This window comes from Numenius arquata, chromosome 1 (genome assembly GCF_964106895.1).
Source record: "Numenius arquata chromosome 1, bNumArq3.hap1.1, whole genome shotgun sequence".
NCBI classification, from domain to species: Eukaryota; Metazoa; Chordata; class Aves; order Charadriiformes; family Scolopacidae; genus Numenius; species Numenius arquata.
The window spans coordinates 15099106-15122413 of NC_133576.1; the positions used below are offsets into that span (position 1 = coordinate 15099106).

Consider the following 23308-nt stretch of genomic DNA (forward strand, 5'->3'; position numbering starts at 1 on the left):
ATGTGATACAGAAAGAGTTTTTATTCTGAGAAGGACTTTTGAGTTTCTGGAACAGGAACCTTCTTCCCTCAGGATCCTGTGCAAACCAGAGAGAAAGCATGGGGAGGTATGCAGAGATGATCTGACAGCAGAAAACATGCAGTGTTTCCTCTTTTCTTAGTAAGGGCCAGGTCACACTGCATAGCGTTCTCACACACCGAAGATTAAATAATTAGAAATCCCTAGGGTCCTCTAGGCCCTCCCTGCTCACTGCAGCAGGGCTGATTTTCTTCATCTTTAGCCCAACCTGCAAGAGCAGTGGTTTTTACCAGTCTTTGGACATTAGCCCCAAAGGTGATTCTCTGGGTTTCTCTGGCAGTTTATTCTTCTGGTAAACGGAAGTGTTCCTCCCAGAGTTTCAGCCAGCCCCCTGTGCCTTGTTCGTGTTGAGAATAGCTTGTTTCTCTTTTCTTAGTAAGCCTCCTTCATGTATCAATAGCTCTCACCTCTCATAGCATCCTTCTTTGCCAGATCACTCTTTCTAGCCCTCTTCAGCCCTACTCAGAGATCTTACTTTTGTTACTGAACTGATATTTGTTCTACTGAGAAATTACTAAAATATCTCTCCAGCTTTAATGAATAATGAAACACTATACTCACAAAAATAATAATTAGTAATATAGCTAAAAATAAATCAATGTGTGGATCAGACTCCCAAAGGCAGTAAGAAAAGCTGCAGCCATGAACATAGATGGTGCTGAAAATAGCTCAGCAGTTAGGGGAAAAAAAGGGGGGGAAAAAAAGCTCAGAGGAACTTATGAATGGCCGAGTGTCCTATAGATAGATAGCAATCCACAGAGATTGTTAAACACGGTCCTGAGTCTGCTCCATTTCCTGTCAGCCACCCCAAAATGCTATTCGGCACATTTAGGAGTTTTCTAAGGATGTCAAGACGTTGGGTAGCTGGAGCAGGCTAGGATGAGTAAGATGGAGGGAAATGGTACGAAACACTTTTCAGAGGTTTTCCAAGAGTTTCCATCCAGGCTCTTACTGTACTAAGGGTAAGCTTCCAGATGAAGAAAGAGGTGCCCACTGTGAGAAGAGCCAAATGCTGGATTTATAATGATGAGAATGAGGATTTATGATGATGATAACTATTATAATTTCTACATCTATGGGATATATCTCCCTTGTGGCACCAGGAAAGGAAGCAATGGAACAAGCAACAGGAGCTAAGACAATGGGAGTGTGCTGAACACAAGAAAGGGCACAGGCAGCACACAGGTTTACAGAGGAAAAACAACTCATATACGATAGGAACCAGCTTGCTTTCTCCTAGCACCACCTAAAATATAGAGCCATTTCTTGGTAGAAAGACATAATTCCTGATTCTTCAGGAAGTCACAGGACAAGGCTGGTTCTTGCCAGTCCAATTTATTGACCTATGAATAATAACAATACTGAGTCCTTCATGAGACACATCACTGAAGTTAGGCAAATTGTGGGTCTGCTCAAATGAAGCAAAGATTATGGTATGTAAATGTGTATATTATGTGGCCAGGTTATGTCATTAGTTGTACTCTACTCTTCAGATGAACTGGTCCCTCATCTGTGAAGATAGGCACAAATCATGCAAATTCCATTATAGTGAATGATTACCTAAAATTTTAGGCCAGGAGTGTGGCTTTTTCTTTCACTTTTTCTTTTTTTTTTCCCCCCTGGTAACTTTCTTTTTCCTCCTTCCCAGTCAGAGAGAGAAAATCATATTGTATAACTCTCACAAAATGCATGTCACAAACACACACACACATATATATAAATATAGTGGAGTGAGTAATTTGCAAGAAATCCACTGCCTGAAGTCAGTTTGCATAACCAACTCACTAAATCCTGCTGAAGTGAAAACAGAAATGAAGCCCACATAGAGAATATTTTCAAACAGATTAAATTCAACAAGTCATTTGATCCCTTCAAGAAAGAATGCACAAACATTTTCTGTACTCTTTCAAACCAGTCACTAACTCAAGGGTTTGGGATCTGTCTAACCCTTAGTAATATCTAAGAGTACTCGGTGTAGAACTGGAGCACCTATTGGGGCTTACAGGTAACTAACATTTTGATCTCAAGGAAAAAAGTTTCCACCTGTATTTTGCTTTGGTTGCAGAAGCAATTATTTTGAAGCCTGAAGAAAACATAACACATGCCCCCCATATCCCTGCTTTCCGATTGTACTCTCACAGCACTTTAAAAACACTCATGAATTATTAACATTTTAGTATACATTCCTATGCGTTAGCTCTAGTGGGTCAGCATAAACTTGATTGAAAGAAGAATTAAAGGGCCAGGTTTTAAGAAACTAATGGTGGGATCTTGACAAATGCCTACTTGCCTTAATCCTATTGAAACCAGTGTGAATTAGGCACCAAGCCTTTTTGAAAATCCTGCTAGGCTCCTGCCTATATAAATCTTATTTGTTAGGACAGTTCTGTAAATTACCTGATACCACCCTGCCGCTGTTTGGAACTAGGCTTGTAAATATCTGCTGAAAGATTGCAAAGTAAGACAAAGGAGCTTAAAGACTTAAAGCGTTAGTAGGAAATCTGGATATTTGAAGCTTAGGAAACTCAGGGGTATAAAGGGATTACACTAAAATCTTGGTCCTATTTTTTGCAGTTGGAAGCTGGAAACTTAAAACGCGGGAGGCAGAGGCTTGACAAAGGAGATCTCAGTGTTAGGGCAGCCGACAGACGGCTGTACCACAGCACTGCCCTACCTCTGCTGCCGAATTCCTCTGTTACCCTGGCCCATACTTTTCACAGGGTGATTCCTAGTGGCATGTTCTGCATCTCTGAGTATCTGGCTTCATAGACCTTGAGTTTGACTTGGAGCAGTGTTAAGCACTCAGCTGGCAGTAATGGGAGATGTTTTCAGATATGTGTAATTCTCAATAAAAAATACTAACAAAAGTCGGGTCTTCTGTTTCTCAAATTCAGCACATAAAATTAGGGAGTCCTGCTGACTAAACTCTCTCTTTGTGCCTCAATTGTCCATCTACAAAAACACAGTAAAAATATTCAGTTATCTCACATGGGCGTTGCAAAGATTTACTAAGTATTGTTAAGGATGTGCTCAGAATCACAAGACAGCCCAGGAGAAAATTAGTATTTCTGATTTCAGAGCAGAGTTTGAATAGTATTTATTGAGCAAAGCTGTGGGGTCACACGCTGACTTATTATGAGAGAACAATATTGAATGACTGCTCATTAAGTGAGCACTGTCCATTCTGTGACCTGAATGCCGTAGAAATCCCTGGAAAGAAAAATAAGATGTGTTGCTGTTATTAGAAGTGTACTGAAATACAATGACAAGAGATCATGCTGAGCTTGCACAGGCAACTGCACTTCCAATATTGGCTAATTTTTTAATACTTGGCTTTGCAGCTTTAATAACTTTCTTCTAACATCATTTCTCTGTGGTCTTTTTTCACACGTACAGTAGCTCATGTTGAAGCTGAAGCCTAAATCTATTTCCTCTCCTAGTAATGCAGGACAATTCAACTTTTACCCAGATTTCACTTTCAAAAATGCAATTGACTAAATCATGGGAGCTCAAACCTCTTGGCCTCATAAGTCTCTTAAAAAAATGTACCTTCCAATGCCCAAGAAGTGTTAAACACCTACCTAGTACCGTAGGCAAGGTGAAGGATTTTTCAACAAGTAGCTCCCAGGCAGAAAACAGCAATGGCTCTCCTGGACCCCAGCACCCAGTGTGGGAGGGGGTGAGGCTGGGTGCCCAGCTGAGTCCCATAGGTTGGAGGGAGCTGTTGGCCTCAGAAGATGCTGAGAGCTTCCTCCCACATGAAGATACTAATAAAAAAGTAGTCCTACCATCAGCAGTGTGCTGTAAGTAACACAACATATCTCCATTGTGGCAGTCACACTTCAACCACTCAGTATCTGCCTGTTCCTTAAAAGCCACAAATTGGCCATCCTTGAATTAGGTGAGGCAGGATTATCAGTGGAAAATGAAACGTTTTTCTTCGCAAAAAATAAATTAATAGAAAGTAAGTCTTATCTGGCAATTTAATGAATGCACAATTACTGCATCAGGGAAAAGCCCCCTAAAGATTTAATCATTTTATATGTACAAAAAGCTACTGAGAATTACTTTGTTCAAAGGATCAGTTACATCCTTGCCTAGTTTTCAGCAGCTCAATGGCTACCCTGCAACATCAGAGCTGGAATAGCAGAGGTGCTGCAGGGCAGAAGCACGGGGTGTTGATGAATGTGGAGCAAAGGAATGACAGAAATCCTGTTCAGCATTTTCCTGTGCTCTGTATAACTGAATGCTATTTCACTGCCACTGGCAGCAAACTGACCTCCTGTTTACACCACAGTACTTGAAACTTGTGGTTTTTAAAAACTGTGTCCATCTCCAATTCTGATTAGCTTCTCCAGGCATTTCTGCGCTGCTCAGAGTTTTCACAAACAAATTTCCAAACAGCAGAATCACTCTGTATCGTGCCCCTCAGAGCTACTTGGCATAATCTGTTGTCTGCTGCACCTGACAGCAGGAGAAGCTTAGAGGCAAGTACCCAAAAGAGAAGTTGAAAAATTACAGGTTGGGGATATCAGCATCGATGATACCATACTGTGTGGAGCGGAGATGAAATGCATCCTATGTGAAAGATAGAACAGAATGGGGCTGGACATAAGGAGGCAAAGCAAAGAGGAGCACATTTTGCTCTATGCAGGGACAGGTCAGAACCACAGATGAGAAAGAGAAGAAAGCAAGTCCTGCCAGTGGGGCCACTTACTGCACTTTGAGAGATGGGAAGGCTGACCTTAGTTTGGCAAGGCCCCTTCAGTTCTGGAGTGGGTGCTTACAAGTCACAGTATTATCTGCTGTGGTCAATGCTCCTCCTTCTATGGGGAGAAGAAGCCAGTGGAGCCACACAGTTGTACGTGTTTCCAACAAAATTATCTCCGGACTCAGTCCAGTGCCTTTTCCACCTCCCCCTTAATTTCTGTGCTGTGGCAGTCTATGCTTTTGTGACAAAGCCAGAAGCAGGGGTTGCCCCAGCAGTAGGATGAAACCTCATCTGATTTGGGAGCGGTAGAGATTACAAAATTCCCACCACCTCACAAATGCTAGCACAAGACCTACATTTCCACTACCTTCTTGGCAAACATGCATCAGGTTTGGCCCAAAGAGACAACGGCACATTTACTTTGCAACTTTTCTTTCCTACACAGACAGCCTCTCCAAATCCATTCTTAACTGGCAGAGGGACACTGGCCTTCATCCAGACCTGCCAGGAGTTTCTCTTTTCACCACCTACACTGCCTCCACAAAGTATCTCTCTGGGTCACTCCACCTTGACCATCAACCCTGCATCAGTCCTGACAGCCAGAGGTTTAACTCCAGAGGAGCAGGAGAAGGGTCTCTTAAGCTGCCATGGAAGGCAATCTCAGCAGAAGGTCCTCAAAATAGGCAACAGGGTATCCTCATAAGGTATAGGCTTCAAGCCATAACCAGCGATTAGATTTGGTACGTTTACAGTGTCATGCCATGCTGGCACATCTCAGGACAACAGATATAAGCACAACTCTTCTACCATGCTTACAGAGTGCCGATTAATTGCTTTTTTTCCAAGACTTCTGAATTTCTGTACTGGGATTTCAGTATTTCCATTTCCATTTCCATTTCAGCATGTTAGGCTGCTTAGTGCCCCTCTGGGAGAAGTAAACTTTCTTCTGGAGATAATTCATGGACACAGAGGCCTAGTAGGCAACATACCAGTTCATCAGCAGCCAGTGTATGTTGCAAAGGTGGGAAAAATTCCCACCTGTGCCTGGCCAGAAAATTGTGTCCCATCTTATGCACCAGAGATTTGAAGAAGTCAAAACAGACATTCATAGTCTCCACAATAACAACAGCATGTTCAGACTACAGAGAAAACCCAGGCAGGCTCTCATTAATAAAAGTTTATGACTGTGTATGACTGTGTTCTTGCCTCTTCTTCAGCTCCCTGTTAAGCCCAGTTTGAAGGCTCTGACCACTTTCCTAAGCCCATGCTGGTTTGGAGCTTACATTCCAGACAAACTGCCTCTCCTGGTGCGAGCACAACCTCCCCAACTGAAGATCCTCCAGGGCAGCAACCGAGAGCCTGAACTTCATGAGAACAGCACCAAGGTCAGGACATAAGACCTGTGATACCACAGACCTGCTTGCTTCCTCAACTCTCCAGCTCAGCCCTTCCTTAGTAGATCCTCCCATGGAGTCCTGTCAGCAGATACATGCCCCACTCCAACAGACACAAATATAAAGTGACTGGCAAGTAAAGCAAACAAACAATCTGCCATTACTCAAGCTACTTCTTGCAGGTGAGGAGAAGGGAGGGGAAAAAGAGGAACAAACCCATACTTTTTCTGTCATTTCTAGATTAAATTATGCAAGGTATGTGAATACTAGTTTAAAACCTGTTGGTTGTATATAAACAGACAGAATGACTTCAGCAGGTAATTCCACTTTCTTCTACGCCTCAGTTTCCTCATATACAAAGGAAGTAATAACAAGAGTGTTCTAGGCTTGATTTGTTAAGGATCTAAGCTGACATCTTCCAACAGCAGTGAAAAGTGTAGTACTAGTTTCAGTGATAACATATTTGGGCCATTTTTTCCCAATTATTTTGCAAGCCATCGTTCACAGGCACAAGTACAATGTAGTATGACTCATGTATTACATAAAAAGCCTATCCTACAAGTATCTTTCTGGGCAAATGGTAAAGGCTGAAGCAGAAAATGTAAAATGGAGACTACCTCTGAAACTTCACTTTGACTCCTTTGTGCATATGCCTTATAATAGTCTTTATAATATTTTTCTTTTTTTTCTTGCAAGTCTCTCCCACCCCAGCTACTATAAAGGATAGACAGAGCCCACTGAGTGGGTAGCAATTCAGTGTTTTCCTGTTACCCTAATTTCAGGCATGGCAAAGTGCCTTATTTGCCACACATCATTCAAACTCATCCCTGAATGCAGAATACTAATTTCCTCATGGTCTTCCCCTGTGTTGCTATTTTGCCATAATAACCCAGTGCTTCATGAGCCTTAATGGATATTCTCCCAGGGAGGTAGGTGGGGTTGTTATCTCTATTTTACAGACAGTGAAATCAGACACAAAGAGGGTAAGGTCAAAATGGCCAGAGCACCCACTGATTTTGGGTCCCTAATTTGTGATGCCTTCGATTAGCATTTCCCCAGCTTTGTGCTTGTTGGGAGCAGAACTCCATACAATACCAGCTCTGCACTTCTGCAAGTCAGACCCCAGGTGTCTCAGACTGAGAACCCAGAAAATGAGAACACACCAATTAGTGGCCACCCATGGAAAAACCTCATTTATAGGGCTTTTTCATATCACATGGGAACTCATGGCAAAAGGCAGGAAAAAGCCTAATTCTTCAGGGCAGCATTCAATTGCCAAAACATGAGACTATTATTCTGTTTTTGAACAGCCCCCTGCCCAATTCAATACATAACCTTCATCACTAGCAGTAAACGAAACAGGAGACCTATAGAAAACACCTTTGTTTATTGCAAAACTCATTCAGTCCCTAAGCAGATTCCATTCTGTGCACTGAATGAGACAGGGATCCATTGAAAAAAAATATACCAGTATTTGACCTTACAATTAAGGACCACGTCATTAAGCCTATATGTGAGAGACGAGAAATTAAAGATGGATAGGCAATCCTTTTAATTAATTCTCTATATTCTAAGTGTTTGACTTTGAAAACTCAGTGTATGCTTAACAGAAGAGTTTAATCTCTTATTTTAAAAACATAAACTGAAAAGAAGAAAATAGGAAATTTCATCATTTGAAATCATAATGGCATTCTCTTTCCTTATATTATAAAGGCACAACCGTTGCTTATAAAATGGTTGCAAAACTCTTTTCACTTTCAAAGCTTTATTCCTCTAATCTCAACAGATAGAGCAAAATAACAAATTAAAAAATCACAGTATTTATTTGAAGAAGACCCCTACCAAGAAAATTCTTATCCAAACAGGAAAAGCTCAGCAAAATTTCATGTAGTTGAAAAGATTGTCTTTGACTATTACAATTGATCTCATCCCCCAAAAGTTGGATAATCCTGACTATAGGCAGGGTGTCTTGCTTCCCCTCTTGTGTTGTGTAAAGGCTTTGGAATAACCAAAGAAAGGATATTTTCCTGAAGGTTGTATGGACTCAGCACGTGATAATGGAAGACACCAAACACAGGTCAGCTTTAGTTCCTCTATATTCTCATGCAGCAGTAGCTCTTCTGCTGCATGAGAATACATCCAGTGAATGTGAACATTATATCTCAGCGTGTTTTATTCAGTATTCCCAGCAACTGCAGGGACACATCATAATGGGAGCAGAGGGGATTAAGCACTAAAGGTGAGTTCTAGTAGGGGTACAGCACTCTGGTTGGGAATTTCTGAGTGACTGCCATATAAATGTTTTGAGACAATTCATGTCAGGCAGGTAGAAGAAGCCACCAACTGATAAATCCCTTGTAATAATTCTCTCCTGAGGATGATGAAAAGGGAATCTCGGTGTGGAGTTCCAGCAGACATTCGTGTTCAGAAGATGCATGTTGGAGCTAAGTCTAGGAAGAAGGGAAGACACCTTGCAGAAACCAAAGTCTTAAGTTCACTAGAAAAAATGGGGAAAACTAGGAACCTCAGTATCACAATACACCAAATAAATGCTTTTTGAACATGTCTATAGTAAATGCTGAAGACAGAGCAACATTTAAACTGTCTGGGTTTAGGCATCTTGCTCTGGTTATCAGAGAGGCATCTTCTGGTTGGATTCCAAGCCCTGAACCCCTGCCCAGAAAGAGACCCCCAACTACAGTTCCTCTCTGAGAGTATGCAGTAGATAGGTATTTATCTAGTATCTCAGTGGAGAGAATTTCTTCCCTAAATTATGGGAGATGTTGAATCAGCTCTCTACTTTACCTGAAAAGATCTCAAGTCTTGCCTTCCTCCTACAGAAGACTGTTTAGAGTAACCTGCTCCTAGCTTTTCCTGCTAAAGCTCTTAGGCTTTTTTCATGGAAGAATTAAATAAGCTTGAGGCCAGAGACAGAGAGAGCACAGAAGTAAATACAGCTTTGTAGCCTACTGGTTAAGCACTCTTCGGCAAGAGGACAGATTGTGTCCAGTTCCTGCTTCAGTGAATATTTGATACTAATGATATAAAATAGTGTTGAGAGAGCACAGGAGACCACTTAGTCCATTGTCTGGTCCATAAGTACCTCCTACAGCCCTTCAATGATTGGAGCTGCCATAGTTTTATTAGACAATCTATTTCAATGCATGGACTCTTCCTAAAGTCTAGTTTAAATCATTCACTGAATTTCACTGAATTTCACTGAATCTTTTTAGAGTTGGAAGGGACCATAAAGATCATCTAGTCCAACTCCCCTGCCGAAGCAGGATTGCCCAGAGCATGTCAGAGCATGTTACTCAGGACTGCATCCAGGCGGGTCTTAAAATCTCCAAAGAAGGGGACTCCACAACCTCTCTGGGCAGCCTGTTCCAGTGCTCTGTTAAGGACTATTAAGTTAAGGACTATTCTATTAAGGACCTATTAAAGACCATTACTTCTTGTTTTATCCACCCTTGACGGGAATAACAGATTTATTCCCATTTTCTTGCACTCACCAGACTAACATTCTGATTCCTCTCAGCCTTATTCCTTTTAGGTTAAACAACCCTAATTATTTCAGTCTCTCCTCACAAATTTTATTTCCATTGACCTCCAGCAATTCTCACTATCCCAGCCTGCACTCTCTCTCACTGGACCACACTTTTCTTAGAGTGCATTACAAGACTAAGGCATGACATTTCAGCTGAGACTTACATCTGGTCATCAGAGCTGAAGGCTTATTAGATGTGTCTTACAGCCTACACTCCCATTTGCACAACCTGATAAGATAATGTTTTGCTTTTTAACAATAGAGTGACATTCTAGACTAACATTGAACCTGTGGTCTTCTAGAGACCCTGTCTTCCCTCCTGAAGGACAGTTTGCTGGCCTGTTGGCTCCCATGGACAGCTGGCTGCAATTTATTAATCATTCCCATGGACAGCACTTTACATTTGCTCTCATGCTGATGAAACCAGGTCCTTAGTTTGACAAGCTTTTCTTGAATTCCAGTAACTTCCACCAGCCTATATCTGGTTCATGCTACCTGCAGATTTTAAAAAACACTTCCTCTAGATAATCATCCAGGTTGAAATTAAAATATTAAGTACAATGTATTTAATGAAAACATGAAGCACTAACAGGCCACAGCTCAAGCCGGTGGCAACCTGCTCAATAGAGCCTTCTGTTTCGACAGGAAATCAGTGAGAATTGCTGCTGTAACGTTTTCCTTTGGACCATGTTTCTTTGCTTCACTTACGATAAAAGCCTGTGAGATAATGTCAAAATCCTTACAAATGACAAGGTATGACAACTACTTCCTCTGTATCCCAAGGCTTGTTACAGAAGAAAGCTAAATTAGTTTGACATGATCTATTCTTGACAGATCTGTGCTGGCTCCTAATAATCTCCTTTATTTGATTATTTCCACCATTTTTTTTCTAGGAATGAAGTTAAACTGAGTAGTCTGTAATTTCTTATCTTATCCTCATTCTTTTTCAGCCTTCTGACACCCCATCCAGCCCTCACGAGTCTTCAAAGCATTCAAAGCTCATGGTTCAGTGATTGCTTCCATCAGCTTTGTAAATAAGCTAGGATGATTTGAAACAACCATCTTACATCAGTACATCCTGACTTGTTCTGCACTTTTCCTAGATCCTGATCTTCCTCCTTTATGGCTCCTATTAATTATTTTAGCCATCAACATGCAAAATGGGCATAAAATGCTTTGGCTTTATTGACAATGTATGAGGTAAAGCTTTAATCAAAGCTCTTCCCTCCCCTCCACGAGTATCATAAAAACTAAGGTAGAGAGTCAGGATAATATTCTTCCACTCTCTTGCTCTGATCCAATTAAAATTTTATTTTTCTGTGCAAAATAGATCAGTTTCTCCAGGAAACACTGGTCCCAGTATATTCTATAGCCTAATAGCACATTCTCCTGGGAGATGGGGGTACAGATCTACTCAGGCAGATGGTATATTCACCACATCTCTGGGTGAATACTTTAATCAAAGCGTTTCTGGATAAAAAAGAAGGGAGTACATTCCCTTCCTCTTGGATGCATTCTGTGATGACACTTGACCTTTGTGCTCTGAAAAATTTACCCATTTTGGCTGTGCAGGGGAAAGCAACTGGAGGAATACTTGATTTGCAGATCCCACAGTAGCTTAGCTGTTAAGCAGGTACTGAGCTGATTACTGCTTCTAAAACTAAGGATCAACTAGGCATACCAGTAAGCAGCCTATAAATATTTAGGGGACTTGACAGGTGGAAGTGTAATTATCTCAGGACTTTAGGCACCTCCACAGTTACAAAGGAAGGAAGCTCTGAAGTTCTACAGCATATAACAGACACCTCTATGAAGGCAGTTCAACTTACAACTTACAATCTCTTATTTCTCAGTTCAGAACAAAGGTAAAATACCGTGATACATTTCACACTCCTCTTGTCAGCCACACCTTAATTAAAAAGTAATGAAATTCTATGACATAAGGCATTGTTTTATGGTATCTCTTCCTGAATTGTGGAATTGTATGACTTAAAGGAAGAAAAAGAACATATAGAAGAATTAACTGAACTTTAAAGGAAGATTCGCTAAAAGTTCCTATAAGCCTATAGGGCTTATATTAGGGCTCATTTTTCACTAATTTGTCAATTCTTCTGTCTTCTACAGAGTCTTGCACACTGGCATCATAATGGAGGGCTCTTTTTGCTGCATATCTAGTTTTACCATATAAGCAGGAGCTTCAGATATTGATTCACATATTAACTTCACTAACTATCCTCTGGAAGTTATCCAACTTCTGTTTACTTCATGGAGGTTTCAGTTGGCTTCAGTTCTTCAGCTATTTTGGGGGAAGATCTTTCTTCCTTGCTCCATTTGTCCTTTCCTTAAGATTTAATCTCTTCTAGCTGGTACTCTGACTGGAATTTAGGATACAAGGGAAAGGCTGTTTGCCAGAAAGGCTATGCCTTAGGTGGAACTGTTTGCATCCTTATCATGCTTTTGACTACAATTTTAACAGTCAACATTAAACACCAATTTTCTGTTGCGGGTGTCTGTCCTCAAAACTCTATGTAGGGCTTGAAGTTCCTCTGGGTCTTCCACTGGAAATGCAAACAGCAGGAAAGGTTAAAAACACTGATTTTCATCTTTGATCAGGCAAAGTCTCCAAATCTGTCTCTGATAGATTCCAACTCAGCCTGTGCAATCCAGGTCTTTGCAAGCTGCCAGCCCGACTACTCCAACATAACAAGCTAAGAATTCAAATCTTGACCCTATGAAAGGTGCCCCCGTTCTGAGGAACACAAGCATCATTTCAGTGCAGCTCTCCAATCTACAATGAAGCATCCCTGTTGAGGATAAACTTTTGGTCCAGCTTCTAAAAGCCCCTTTGCCTCAGTTCCCCATTATTCCAGTTCCCTGTTGTTCCAGTACCACCTCTCAGCTGCACCAAGCTTCCCAAGCACAGTCGAGCTGGTGATGCCCTCCTCACATTTTCTCAGCAGGAGATTTCCAGCAGTGGACTTCACTCTTGCATGAAATTAAATGGCTGCAAATTTTACTGTCAGCAAATCAGCAAGTGATACTTGTTACTTGATGTCTACCCTTCCAAATCTAGATGATTTTTCTTAAATTATTTATAAATCCACCACTGAATACCTTACTCCTAAAGCTGTGGGCAGACAGAAGAAGGAATGGTACAAGGAGAACAACAGTCAGTTCAAAACCATTGTGGTTTACATCCTGCTGGTTTCAACTTGAAATGACTACAACATAAACACGCCAGACATACAAGTGACTGGCTTCTTGTGCAAAACAGCAAAGCATGGTACCACGCTGCCCCAATCTGTCCACCTTTGAGTACTTGACACTGCAGATTTAAAAGGTTGTTGGATACTACTAATAAAATAAATGGATTAGACTCCATTAAATAGTTTGATGAAATGGATGCCACTTGATAATACTCTTAACAATTAGAAGAGTAATCAAAACTGTAAATTATTCTGGATATCACTAATTATTAAGAATCATCCAAATTCATAAAAATACTGAAGTTCCTGAAACCACAGTTTCAGTCCTAGGCAATTATGAGAAGGATGGAATAAAACTATCTTCAGAGCTAGGTTCCGACCCAAACACACTCCTCTGCACCCCTAAATTTTAGGGGCATTCATACCAAGTTAGTAAGATTCTTTTAGACCCTATTAGTTTTACTAATTACCAGCCCTTACAGAAAGAGAATGTTTAAATACTGTGAGATGTACCAGTTTTCTATAAATAGAGATATTACTGTGATTATGGCTGGAATTAATTCAAGAAACTTCAGAAGTAAGATGAGTAATGAATGGGACTGACATTTATTGGTTATAATTTAAAAGAATATAAGTACATCCTGGCTTCCCTCTCAAGGCATTAAAGCCAACCAACCCCCGTGGGAGGAATGCAGGCTCAGGACATCCTCTCTTGGGCCAACAAGACAGCTGAGGCACAGCCTGCCACCCAACCATGGCATTAGTAGCCAAGGGATAAGCCCAGAAGAAGTATGAACCCTCAAGAAAGCAGGAACAGTGATACTAGTTTGTACTGCATGCATTGCTCCTATAGCAGCCATACCCTTCCCAGCCACCTGCTGTGGGCGGGCAACTTTTTACCGATGCTAACAAACAGCAATGTGACAGGTGAAGATGCACCACTGCTGTCTCTGTCTATAGATGCTCATTTTCAGTAGCTGTGACAGCTGCCCAAGTGGAGGAGAACTGGGGAAGCTGCAAAAGCAACTGGATGCACAAAGGAAGAACCCATGTAGTTTTCCCTCCTACCAGCTTCCCTTCTGATACCAGTGCCAGGAAGGGTGAAGGGAGTAAGACCCTGGTGGCAGTGGCTGATGGTGCCAGCAGGAGTCCCCAAGACGCACAGCCTAATGGAGGGCTGGTACCCAGCTGGAGGAGAGAAGCAGCAGCAGGAGGACTGCATGGTCAAGGGAGCAGGAGGAAGGCAAGTAGCAGAACAGATGGGGAAAGGAGACAAAATGAATAACAGGCGGAGACAGAAGGATCAGTGTAACTCCAAAAGCACAAATTCCTTTTATTATATTAAAAACAAATCACTATTTTTATTACACTGTTCTTCCACCCCATACACACATTGTAGGTTGCTATAGGCTGGATCATTATGACGGTAGAGGAGGAGCCAGCACACTGGTGAATAGCAGGGAGAAAACTAAGTTGTAGCCCTACTCTCAGGCTCTGGCTCATAGTAATAACACCTGGGTCTGGGAAGAAAATCAGTGGTTTGTGTTAAAGGAACTCAAGTGGCTAATAAATATCCCAGCACTGCAGGAGTGACTGAGGATGGATAAAGCAATGCTTTGCCCGTCTAAAGCACCTCTCACCCGAGGGCATCTGAATCCTTTTCTTTCCACACACTAATTATTTAGTTTCCAAATTAAAGAAGCATCTTGCAGAGACAGCCACGACAGGCAGAGAAACTGTGCTTACATCAAGTCAGAAAGCAGGTTAATAGCACTGCTAGGAAGAGAAACCAGCTCTCCCGAAACCAATTCCTGTATACTAACTACTGGCCTGTGGTGCTTGCAACCATGAAAAGCCATGGAGTTTTACACACACACTCAGCAGGTGATAGAGAGAGCCCTAAGGAAATATAAACACCTTCTCCACATGAGGCCATCAGAGCTCTGAGGTTACAAGTCGCCTCCCGGCGTGCTCAGGAGGATCTTGGAATTATAGATGAAATGAATGTGGATGGATTCCAGACTTTGACTTTGGACTTCAGATGCTAAAAGGTGTTTCACCCAGATACCTGCTCTGGTATTCCAACAGCAAGGTATTCTGGTATTTCCACAGCAAGGCACATGCACTTTCCACTGGGTCTTTCTGGATGACCAACCTCCTCCTCTTACCAGCCTGGCATTCCCCTATGTAGAGCTACTGAGCTATGGTTGTTGCCTTACAGCTGGACACTGGGCCTTCAAAATTCAGATACAGCCAGATATGGACTGCTGCCAAATCTACCCCTGAGAGTTGTCAGACTCACAGCAAACAGGTGAATTGCATAGTGACTTCCAAAGGGCATCAACACAGAGAGCTGCCGTCAAAAGGTTTCCCTCTTCAGCTGTCTTTCATAGACTCATAGAATCATAGAATGGTTAGAATTGGAAGGGACCTTAAAGATCATCCAGTTCCAACCCCCCTGCCACGGGCAGGGACACCTCCCATTAGACCAGGTTGCTCAAAGCCCCATCCAGCCTGGCCTTGAACACTTCCAGGGATGGGGCATCCACAACTTCCCTGGGCAACCTGTTCCAGTGCTTCACCACCCTCATAGTAAAGAATTCCTTTCTGGTATCTAATCTAAACCTCCTTTCTTCCAATTTAAAACTGTTAGCCCTTGTCCTGTCACTACACTTCCTGACGATGAGTCCCTCTCCGGCTCTCCTCTAGTCTTTAGCCTGGAACTGTCATCAGAGCTATTGTTCATTCTCAAATCCAAATAAAGCCCTCCCTGTGTAGGAAGGAAGCCCAAGACAACAGAAGAGGTGCAAGTAATTTATGTGCAGGAGAAGGGGACAACAGAAGAGTTGTACAGAGGGAAGGATGCACGGGCAACACATGTACTGAGCAAACATAGTCAGTTATGCACCAACAGCCCACTGGGAGAACGCAGAGCTCTCAGGTCATATGTACCCGGTGCTTTTGCTTCACACTATCTCAGCCAAAAGCAGAGGCAGCCTTCAGGCTATGCCTGCTGTTTTACCTGTTAATACATCGACCCCTCAGCATATACATGCCTGCTCAGTACAGACTAGGCAGAGCACACTTACACCCCACGTCCTCTGCACGTGGAGCAGACAAGAGTCATTGAGGGGAGCGCACGCCTCACAGCACGAGGCCAGCAAACCCAAGCAGGTACACACATCCTTGATTTACGTCATGTAGGACTATCAGCCCGCTTTCATCTTGCAATGGGCAAAAGGATCAGTTCACCTTCCCACCTCCCCAGCACAAGAAGGCTTTGCAACTTGGCAGCTGCCAGCAGTGGGGAATTCCTGCTCTCTGGGAAATGGGGAGAGGGAAATACAGTCTCTGTGCAGGGTGCCTACTAGATCCTGGGATGGCATCACAGAATCCATGACAGCTAGTCTGAAATGAGACTGTACCTGAGGTGAAACCCCTTTGCGCTTTCTCCTTCCAGTCAGTCAAAGCCACATGACCAGAGGAGAGGTCCCTCTCATCCCCCATCCCCAAGCAATGCCCAACCTCTTCAGATGGTATGGGCAGAGTCTGGAGCTACATACAGCCCGTTTTCTTATCCTGAGGCAGGAACAGCTCTGAGATCATTCACACACCCTTAGCATTGGACCAGGACAAGCCCTCAGACAATACATGTTGGTTCCTTGGGCTGCACACGTGTACCCAGCCCGGCACAGGCAGAGATAAGATTCAATGCAGCCCTCTCAGCAGGGATGCCTCTACGTACCAGTGGGTACTGCCTGACAGGTTTTTGGTGGGACTCCCAGCCCACCCAGGAGCAAGTGGCAATAGGCAATTTGGATCAACAGACTGGTTTCTTTCCCACTAAGTATTACCACTGCCTTTCCCCTGGAAACTCTGCCTGCAATTAATTCCCTAGGAGGGGGCTTGTCTGTGCCATTAAGGACAGCTACATTATGCGATCTAGGAGAAATCAATGTCTTTAATAGTCAGCAAAGGCAATGGAGGAGGACAGGGTGATGGGAGGGGTGTTTCTCTGGAGACACCCTTCTCGGGAGAAATCCCAGGGGTATCACCCCAGGAAGAGAAGTAGCAAGGACCTGGAGTAATTAAACTTCCATGCAGCAATTGTTTACTGGAAGAAGCACAGAAACCGCTTAGTGTCTCTCAGAAAGGCAGAGGCACTGGCTACAGTCTCCCCAGGTGCAGATGAAGTGCTTCTGCCCTGAAGTCAATGGTCTGTGGTGATTTACACCATGCTGGCAAGTGGAGGGAGGAGGGGCGTGGATGGACACCTTTCTTTTAAAATACCCCTTTTCCTCTCTGCATCTTAGTGGTAAAGGTAAGACCCTGTCTTGCAAGTTTTAAAGCATCTGGATTGCGAGGCATAATTAAGTTATTCTAAATGAGTTCGAGACATTTTACTATCCTGAGGCAAGAAAACCTTAACTCTGCATGCATCCTTCTCTCTCTCTTTCTCCATTTCCTCCTTCCTGAGCACCTCTGCAGTTCCTGGAATGACAAGACACCTCTCCGGCTGGCTGTAATTGCTCGAACGGTTCCCTAAAGCTTTCTCCTTCTCCAATTGCATTAAACTGCATCTTTAGAGGTAGAGCCCTGTTTATTCATGCCGCTCGTGTGGAAGGGGAAAGAAATGCAGACTGCCTCTTCCCCCCTCCCTCCTTTGATTTGATGGGTGTGGCAGGTTTAAACCTTTGCAGCCGCTGGCTCCCCAGCACTGGGGTGAGGAGGAGAGGACGGAATGGGAGGGAAGCCGTCGGATATGGCTGGTGATGAATGAGACTCATCTCACCCACAAGTGGGAAACCTGCTCGCGGGTTATTGTTTAATCACTCATGCAATCCAATACTGAGCACATACCCCCATAACGTCCATCTGTTCTAGTATGCGGTGCATGCAACACTTGCATTTCTAGCCACCTATCGAACTACCCGGCTCTGCGTGTTACAGACTGCATCTCTTGCCGGCAACAAAGGTTAAGTTCAATTTTTTCAGAAATTGCTTGACCCAGCCTTTTGGCTATGCCACCTTTTAGCTGCATATTTTGTGGGCGCAGATTCAGAGCTGCAATCAACTGTAGGCAGAAATGACACCAGCAAGCTATCTACATTTCTCATGGGCGGGCACAGTCAGTCGAGATACTTCACTGTTCGCACTGGCATCACATTCACAAGAAAGGATGATCCGCAAGGTATGACTGTGTGAACATATTTGTCTTTGAGGGGTGGGAAGACAGACACATAAAGGCACACCTAGACACAAATGTGAAGAGATTTCTTCCACGCCCAAGCCTGTAAATTCAACATTTTGCTCTTTAGCTGCCAAAAAGGCGGGACACCAGAGGCTTCCCCTGAAAAATAATTTGAGGAGAGCTGTCTTTATTTTAGGAAGGAAACTCCTGCCTGTGCTGAAGAACCCATTCCATCTTTTTCTCTCTGTGAAAGGTCTGGGTGGGGATAGAGGAAGAGCACAAGCTGTAAGGCAAGGTCTTTTTCTTCTTCAAATTAAAGCTTCCTCTGGTGTATGGCCAGCTTTGCTGAGCGAGCTGCTATATTGCCAGTTTGGCAATTGTGGTGTGTATTCGGGTATAGGAGCAGGAGTTGGGCTCTGAGCCCAGGAACAGCCACCGAATATGCACGGGCAGGCACATTCAGGTTCTACGGCTGCATAAGGATCAGAAAGCATGTGCAAACGAGTGCCTGTGTGCTTGTGCATGTATGTGTGGTACAGATGCGAGCGGCCGGAGAGTGGAGATGTGTGCCGCACATGCACGCGCAAAGGGGTGTGTACCATGCGGTGGATTAATGTACAGAGTGGAAAGAGAGGACTACGTGTGATCAAGATACCTGCATGCCATGCATTTCTAAATATGTCAGAATACAAAACGGCAGGAGTAAATCCATAGAGAGGTAAAGGACAAATACATCAGAATAATATTCAGGAGCTTTAATGCCCAACCTGTGAAGGCATGGGCAAAATTATCCCCCTCCCCCAATAGCTCTCTTCTGACTCCAAAGAATCCCAGAGCAACCTACTTTATTTTAAAATTTGCTGTGCACCTCCGCCCACCACTCTGTCACGCTGCCTCCCTGTCTGCCTTCCTTCTCCTCCTCTTCTCTTTTCATCCCATATTTGCCAGCTGAACGTGCTCTGCTGGCTGGCTGCAACGTGTTCCCCCCCCTCAGCCATCACCATCTCCCTCCAGATTTTAGTGAACGTATCATTAATTGCAAAGCATTTGAAAAACCTGCATGGGAAAAAACAGAGGATGACGCAGGGTCTCTTTCTATGCTGATCACCTGCCCCTCCCCAGTATTTTACAAAATTGCTCCTTCATTTGGTAACACACACATCTCCATTCAGAAACACACCTTAACCTGGATTTTCTTTCAACACTCTGCTCTTCTACAGTAACTGGAGTTACTCACGTCAGTGTGAGGCTATACTGCAGTGCTATATTGTAAGAGATATATAAATGTACGCATATATAAAGAAAGTAACCAGTATGGTGCTGTACCAAAGACTGAGTTGAGTTTTGTGCTCAGAACAAGGACCAAAGCTCTTTGTTGCTACCTACAAATCCAGAATTCGGGGAAGTTTCCAAAATGCATTACAAAGGTATCCGGGGCCAGTTCCTGCCTCAAAGTTCCAACAGCATAAATCCAGCACCCTCCCAAGGAAGTCCAAGCGGTTCAGCCAAAATAGGCTCTCTTAATCAGGAGCAGGTTTGGGCTTTCACATGAAATAAAAGGGGGAAGGGTGAAGGGGGAGTGACCAAAGTACCTATTTTCTCAGTTTCATTATCATTTTGTACATAAAAATTTGGCACTGAGAACTAGCCACCACCCAAACCTTCTTATCATCCCCAGTTCTCTGACAGAAAAAGCCAGGTGGTACCAGTAAGGAGAATGAACTGGTTTCCAACAGGTTCACACTGTGAGCTTCTCTTATCCCACCCGAGTTCGGAGCTAACAGAGGCGTGGTCCTCTGTCTCTTTACCAGCTGGTGCACAGTTGTCTAACTGGTTGTACTATGAAGGGTATTGCAAAGAGGGTGACTCTCCCTCTCCCCTGGCTAATGCTTTTGTTATTAATTAATTGCATTTTTCACCGTAGCATAGGTTGGGAAAAAAAGCTTCAGGTTAATTCTTGCTCCGATTGTTGTAACACAAAAAAATGAATGCACCTGTCCTCCGAGCCACCTCACAGCACATGCACATAAAGCATCTCCCATTCATTGGAGCCAGGAGCAATAGAAAGCATTCTGACCAGGGATCAAGGCTCACTGGGCATCCTTTCTTTTTTTTTGTGCCATAAGATGAAGAATTGCTTCGTTTATCTCCAAGGTAGAGCCAGATCTCATCACGTTTCCTGCCAGCTGCACCCCCCCATCCACACCCTCAGCACCACAGACAGAGTATCCTCGGCAATGCATCTGCCCACTGTTAAAAAATAATAAGAAGAATAGAGGGGACATTCTGATAGCTCCCCAAATGTGGATATAGGCCACCTCCCTTCCCCACATCACCAGCCCCGGAAAGGCAAAACAGTCATGTTGCAGGGTGTGAAAAGAGCCTTCAGTTGCAAGATGCTAAAGAAGTGCAAAACAGACATCTGCTGAAAGCAGCTGAAATTTCCTCCCCCCTGCCCCAGCCCCTGCCCCAGCCCCTGCCCCAGCCCCTCACACACTCAGGCTGACACGCACCCCACGAACACCCAGCAGCCTGGGAGGTTTCTTAACAGAAAGAAATATAAAAATCTTCAGCTCTACCTGTTTTGTTCTTCTCATACAGCACAGCATGATCGTATTGTCCCCTTCCTTCCTTCTTCTTCCTTCCTTCTCCTCTCTCCTTTTCCTCTTCTCTCTCTTATCTCTCCCCCCCACCCTCTCCGCTCCCTCCCTCCCTCCCTCCCTCTCTCTCTCCCTCTCTCGCTCTCTCACACACACATACACACACAGGCGCACACACACGCGCGCGCACACACACACACACACACACCAGGGCAGTTAGCAGCGACTGTAAGGTCCACAGCTATTGCTCATCACATGCACACGCTGCTGCCTCTCCCTGCCTCCCTCCCTACCCTTCCCAGAATTGTTCACCAGCTCTCCCTGACTCGTCACCTCCCCACCCCACCCCCACCCCAGCAACCTCCCCCCCCCCCACCCCCAAGTCCCTTGCCAGCCTCATGAATAATTAAAATCTCCAATCTGGACCCAATTACCCAACGCCTTTCCCACTGTACAGAAGCGACAGGGGAGAGGGGACACTGCAGACTGCGGAGGGGGTGGGAGGGGTGGGGTGGGGTGTGTCTGGGAGGCACCGGGCGGCTGGGGAGCCCCCAGCCCCACTCCCACCCAAGCAGCCGAAGCCCCCAGCACCCAGCCACGGCCCGGAGTGGGATTTATGCATAAAGACAGCGTGGGGTGGGGTGGGCACAGGGGAGAGATGAGGGAGCAGGGGTATTGCCATGGCAGGCAGTATATGCCATGCACAGGTGACGTACCGTAGGTGGGAGCTGCGAGCTAAATGGCAATCGGAAAATATGTTAAAATGGCCGTTTAAAATCCCCCTCCCCCTCAGCAGCACACTCGCAAACATATATGTACTTGCTGCCTTCTTCGTATGTGCAGGCATAAACCATGTGGGGTGATGTCCGGCAGGACTGGACGGGACAACTTTCTCCCTTCTTCCCTCAGTCCATCCTATAGACCTTCCATAGGCACATAAAACAAGACTCCTGCAACAGATTTCTTTTTTTTTTTTTTTTTTTTTTTTAAAATAGCTCCAAAACCTACAGAAGTCATCCCTTTTCCTCCTGTACAGATCTCAATTAATTTCAGCGCCTAAGTCATTTCTACGCCTATTGATCTCTGCCTGCAAATGGCTGTACACTATTACGGGGAAGATGTGCATGTTCACACACACAGCCACACACCCGCCCCGGCACGTGTGGGAACAAAAATGTATGGGTTTGCATGCATAGAAGATCATGGCGATGCATGAGCCTGAGCGAACATTAATGTGCACACACACACCCCCCAAGCACACGTCTTGAAACTTATAACACCCTGTTTTCTCAGCATATATATGAGCAGGATAGCTATATCTGTCATTGTGAAAAAAGATCCCAGACAACAGTTAAACCAAAGTATGACAATGTTGAGCATGCTAAAAATATAAAAAGACTGCTGGATTTTTAGGTTTTCATCTACCAAAATTCAAATTTAGCTTATTTTATTTACTGTGTCTGGGAGGCACAGTCAGATGCTCTTCTTTTTTTTTAGCACTAATGTCACTACATCAACTTCTCTGCCACACCATGGAGTTACTTCTAATTTATTTTTAATGTAAAATTGCCCGCAAAAAAGAAAAAAATTGTACTAGGTTATTATTAAGGCCTTTGCTCTTTAAATATATCTAAATACATTATTAACACAACTATTCACACACACATGTGCACTTATACAAATAAATGCATACATATATAGATACAGTTTCTGGAACACCCCTTAGTGCAGACTCCTACATAATCATATTCAGTTGCTATGACATCATTCCAGTTCCCAGTACCCCATATTTTTTTAAGGAAAGTAAACAGGATTTCAAGGAGAGTTTAGCTAGTGATCTACATCTGTATGTAATTTAAGGGAAGTGCCTTTTAGGGTCAAGCAGGTATCAGTGTTAGTCCGGTTTTACAGTCTAGAAAAGGGAAATAATGATATGATAATGACATTCAGAGAAGATACTAAACTGGGAAGAGTTGCAAGCACCAGCTGACACAGAAGTAGACCAAAGGATTAAATAACGAAAATCAGATTCAGCTTCAGAAAATGCATGCAGAGAAAAAGAAAACAAACTATGCAGTGATAAAAGACAACAGGTAAGAAGTGGAGCAGCAGAAAGCAATAGGCATTAAGTTCAAGGAAGGGGTGTCTGTGACAGAGACCACTGCTGGCAACACTGTGCCAAGGCCCTGAGGAGCAGTGTAATGGCATTTTGGAATATATCTATGGGACTTAGGAGCCTCTGCTCTGGCCGCAGAAGTTGCTGGGGAGCTCATCTCCACGGTTAATTTAGTGTGTCATGAGCTTGGGGGCACTTGCTAACCCACACGACTGCTCCCAGTGCCCTTGGGAGATGGGACTCCTCCAGCCAAGCACGCATGTCCCCATCTGAGAGTGTCACATTGGCTCCCTTTGGTGACAGTGAAGATAAATGGGAACTTCGAGGGTGTGATTCAGATCATCCTAAAGCAGGAGCCTAAACTAGGTCACACAAATCACGCTTCAGAAGTGTTTTAGAAGCCTGTTTTCTTCCCACTGACAAGGCCCTTTTAGGGAATCTCCCTGCTGTAGGAAGCCCTGCCGA

The 23308-nt window shown here is 43.9% G+C and overlaps 1 protein-coding gene across 1 annotated transcript in view; it reads right to left on the minus strand.

Moving 5' to 3' along the window:
- GAP43 (growth associated protein 43) overlaps positions 1 to 20849 on the minus strand; it is a 59274-nt gene extending 38425 nt beyond the window's left edge. Inside the window, exon 1 of the mRNA XM_074155204.1 lies at positions 20707 to 20849. Coding sequence (XP_074011305.1) covers positions 20707 to 20736 — 30 coding nt within the window. The 5' untranslated portion in view covers positions 20737 to 20849. The remainder of the gene's footprint in view (positions 1 to 20706) is intronic.
- Between the last annotated feature and the right edge of the window lie 2459 nt (positions 20850 to 23308).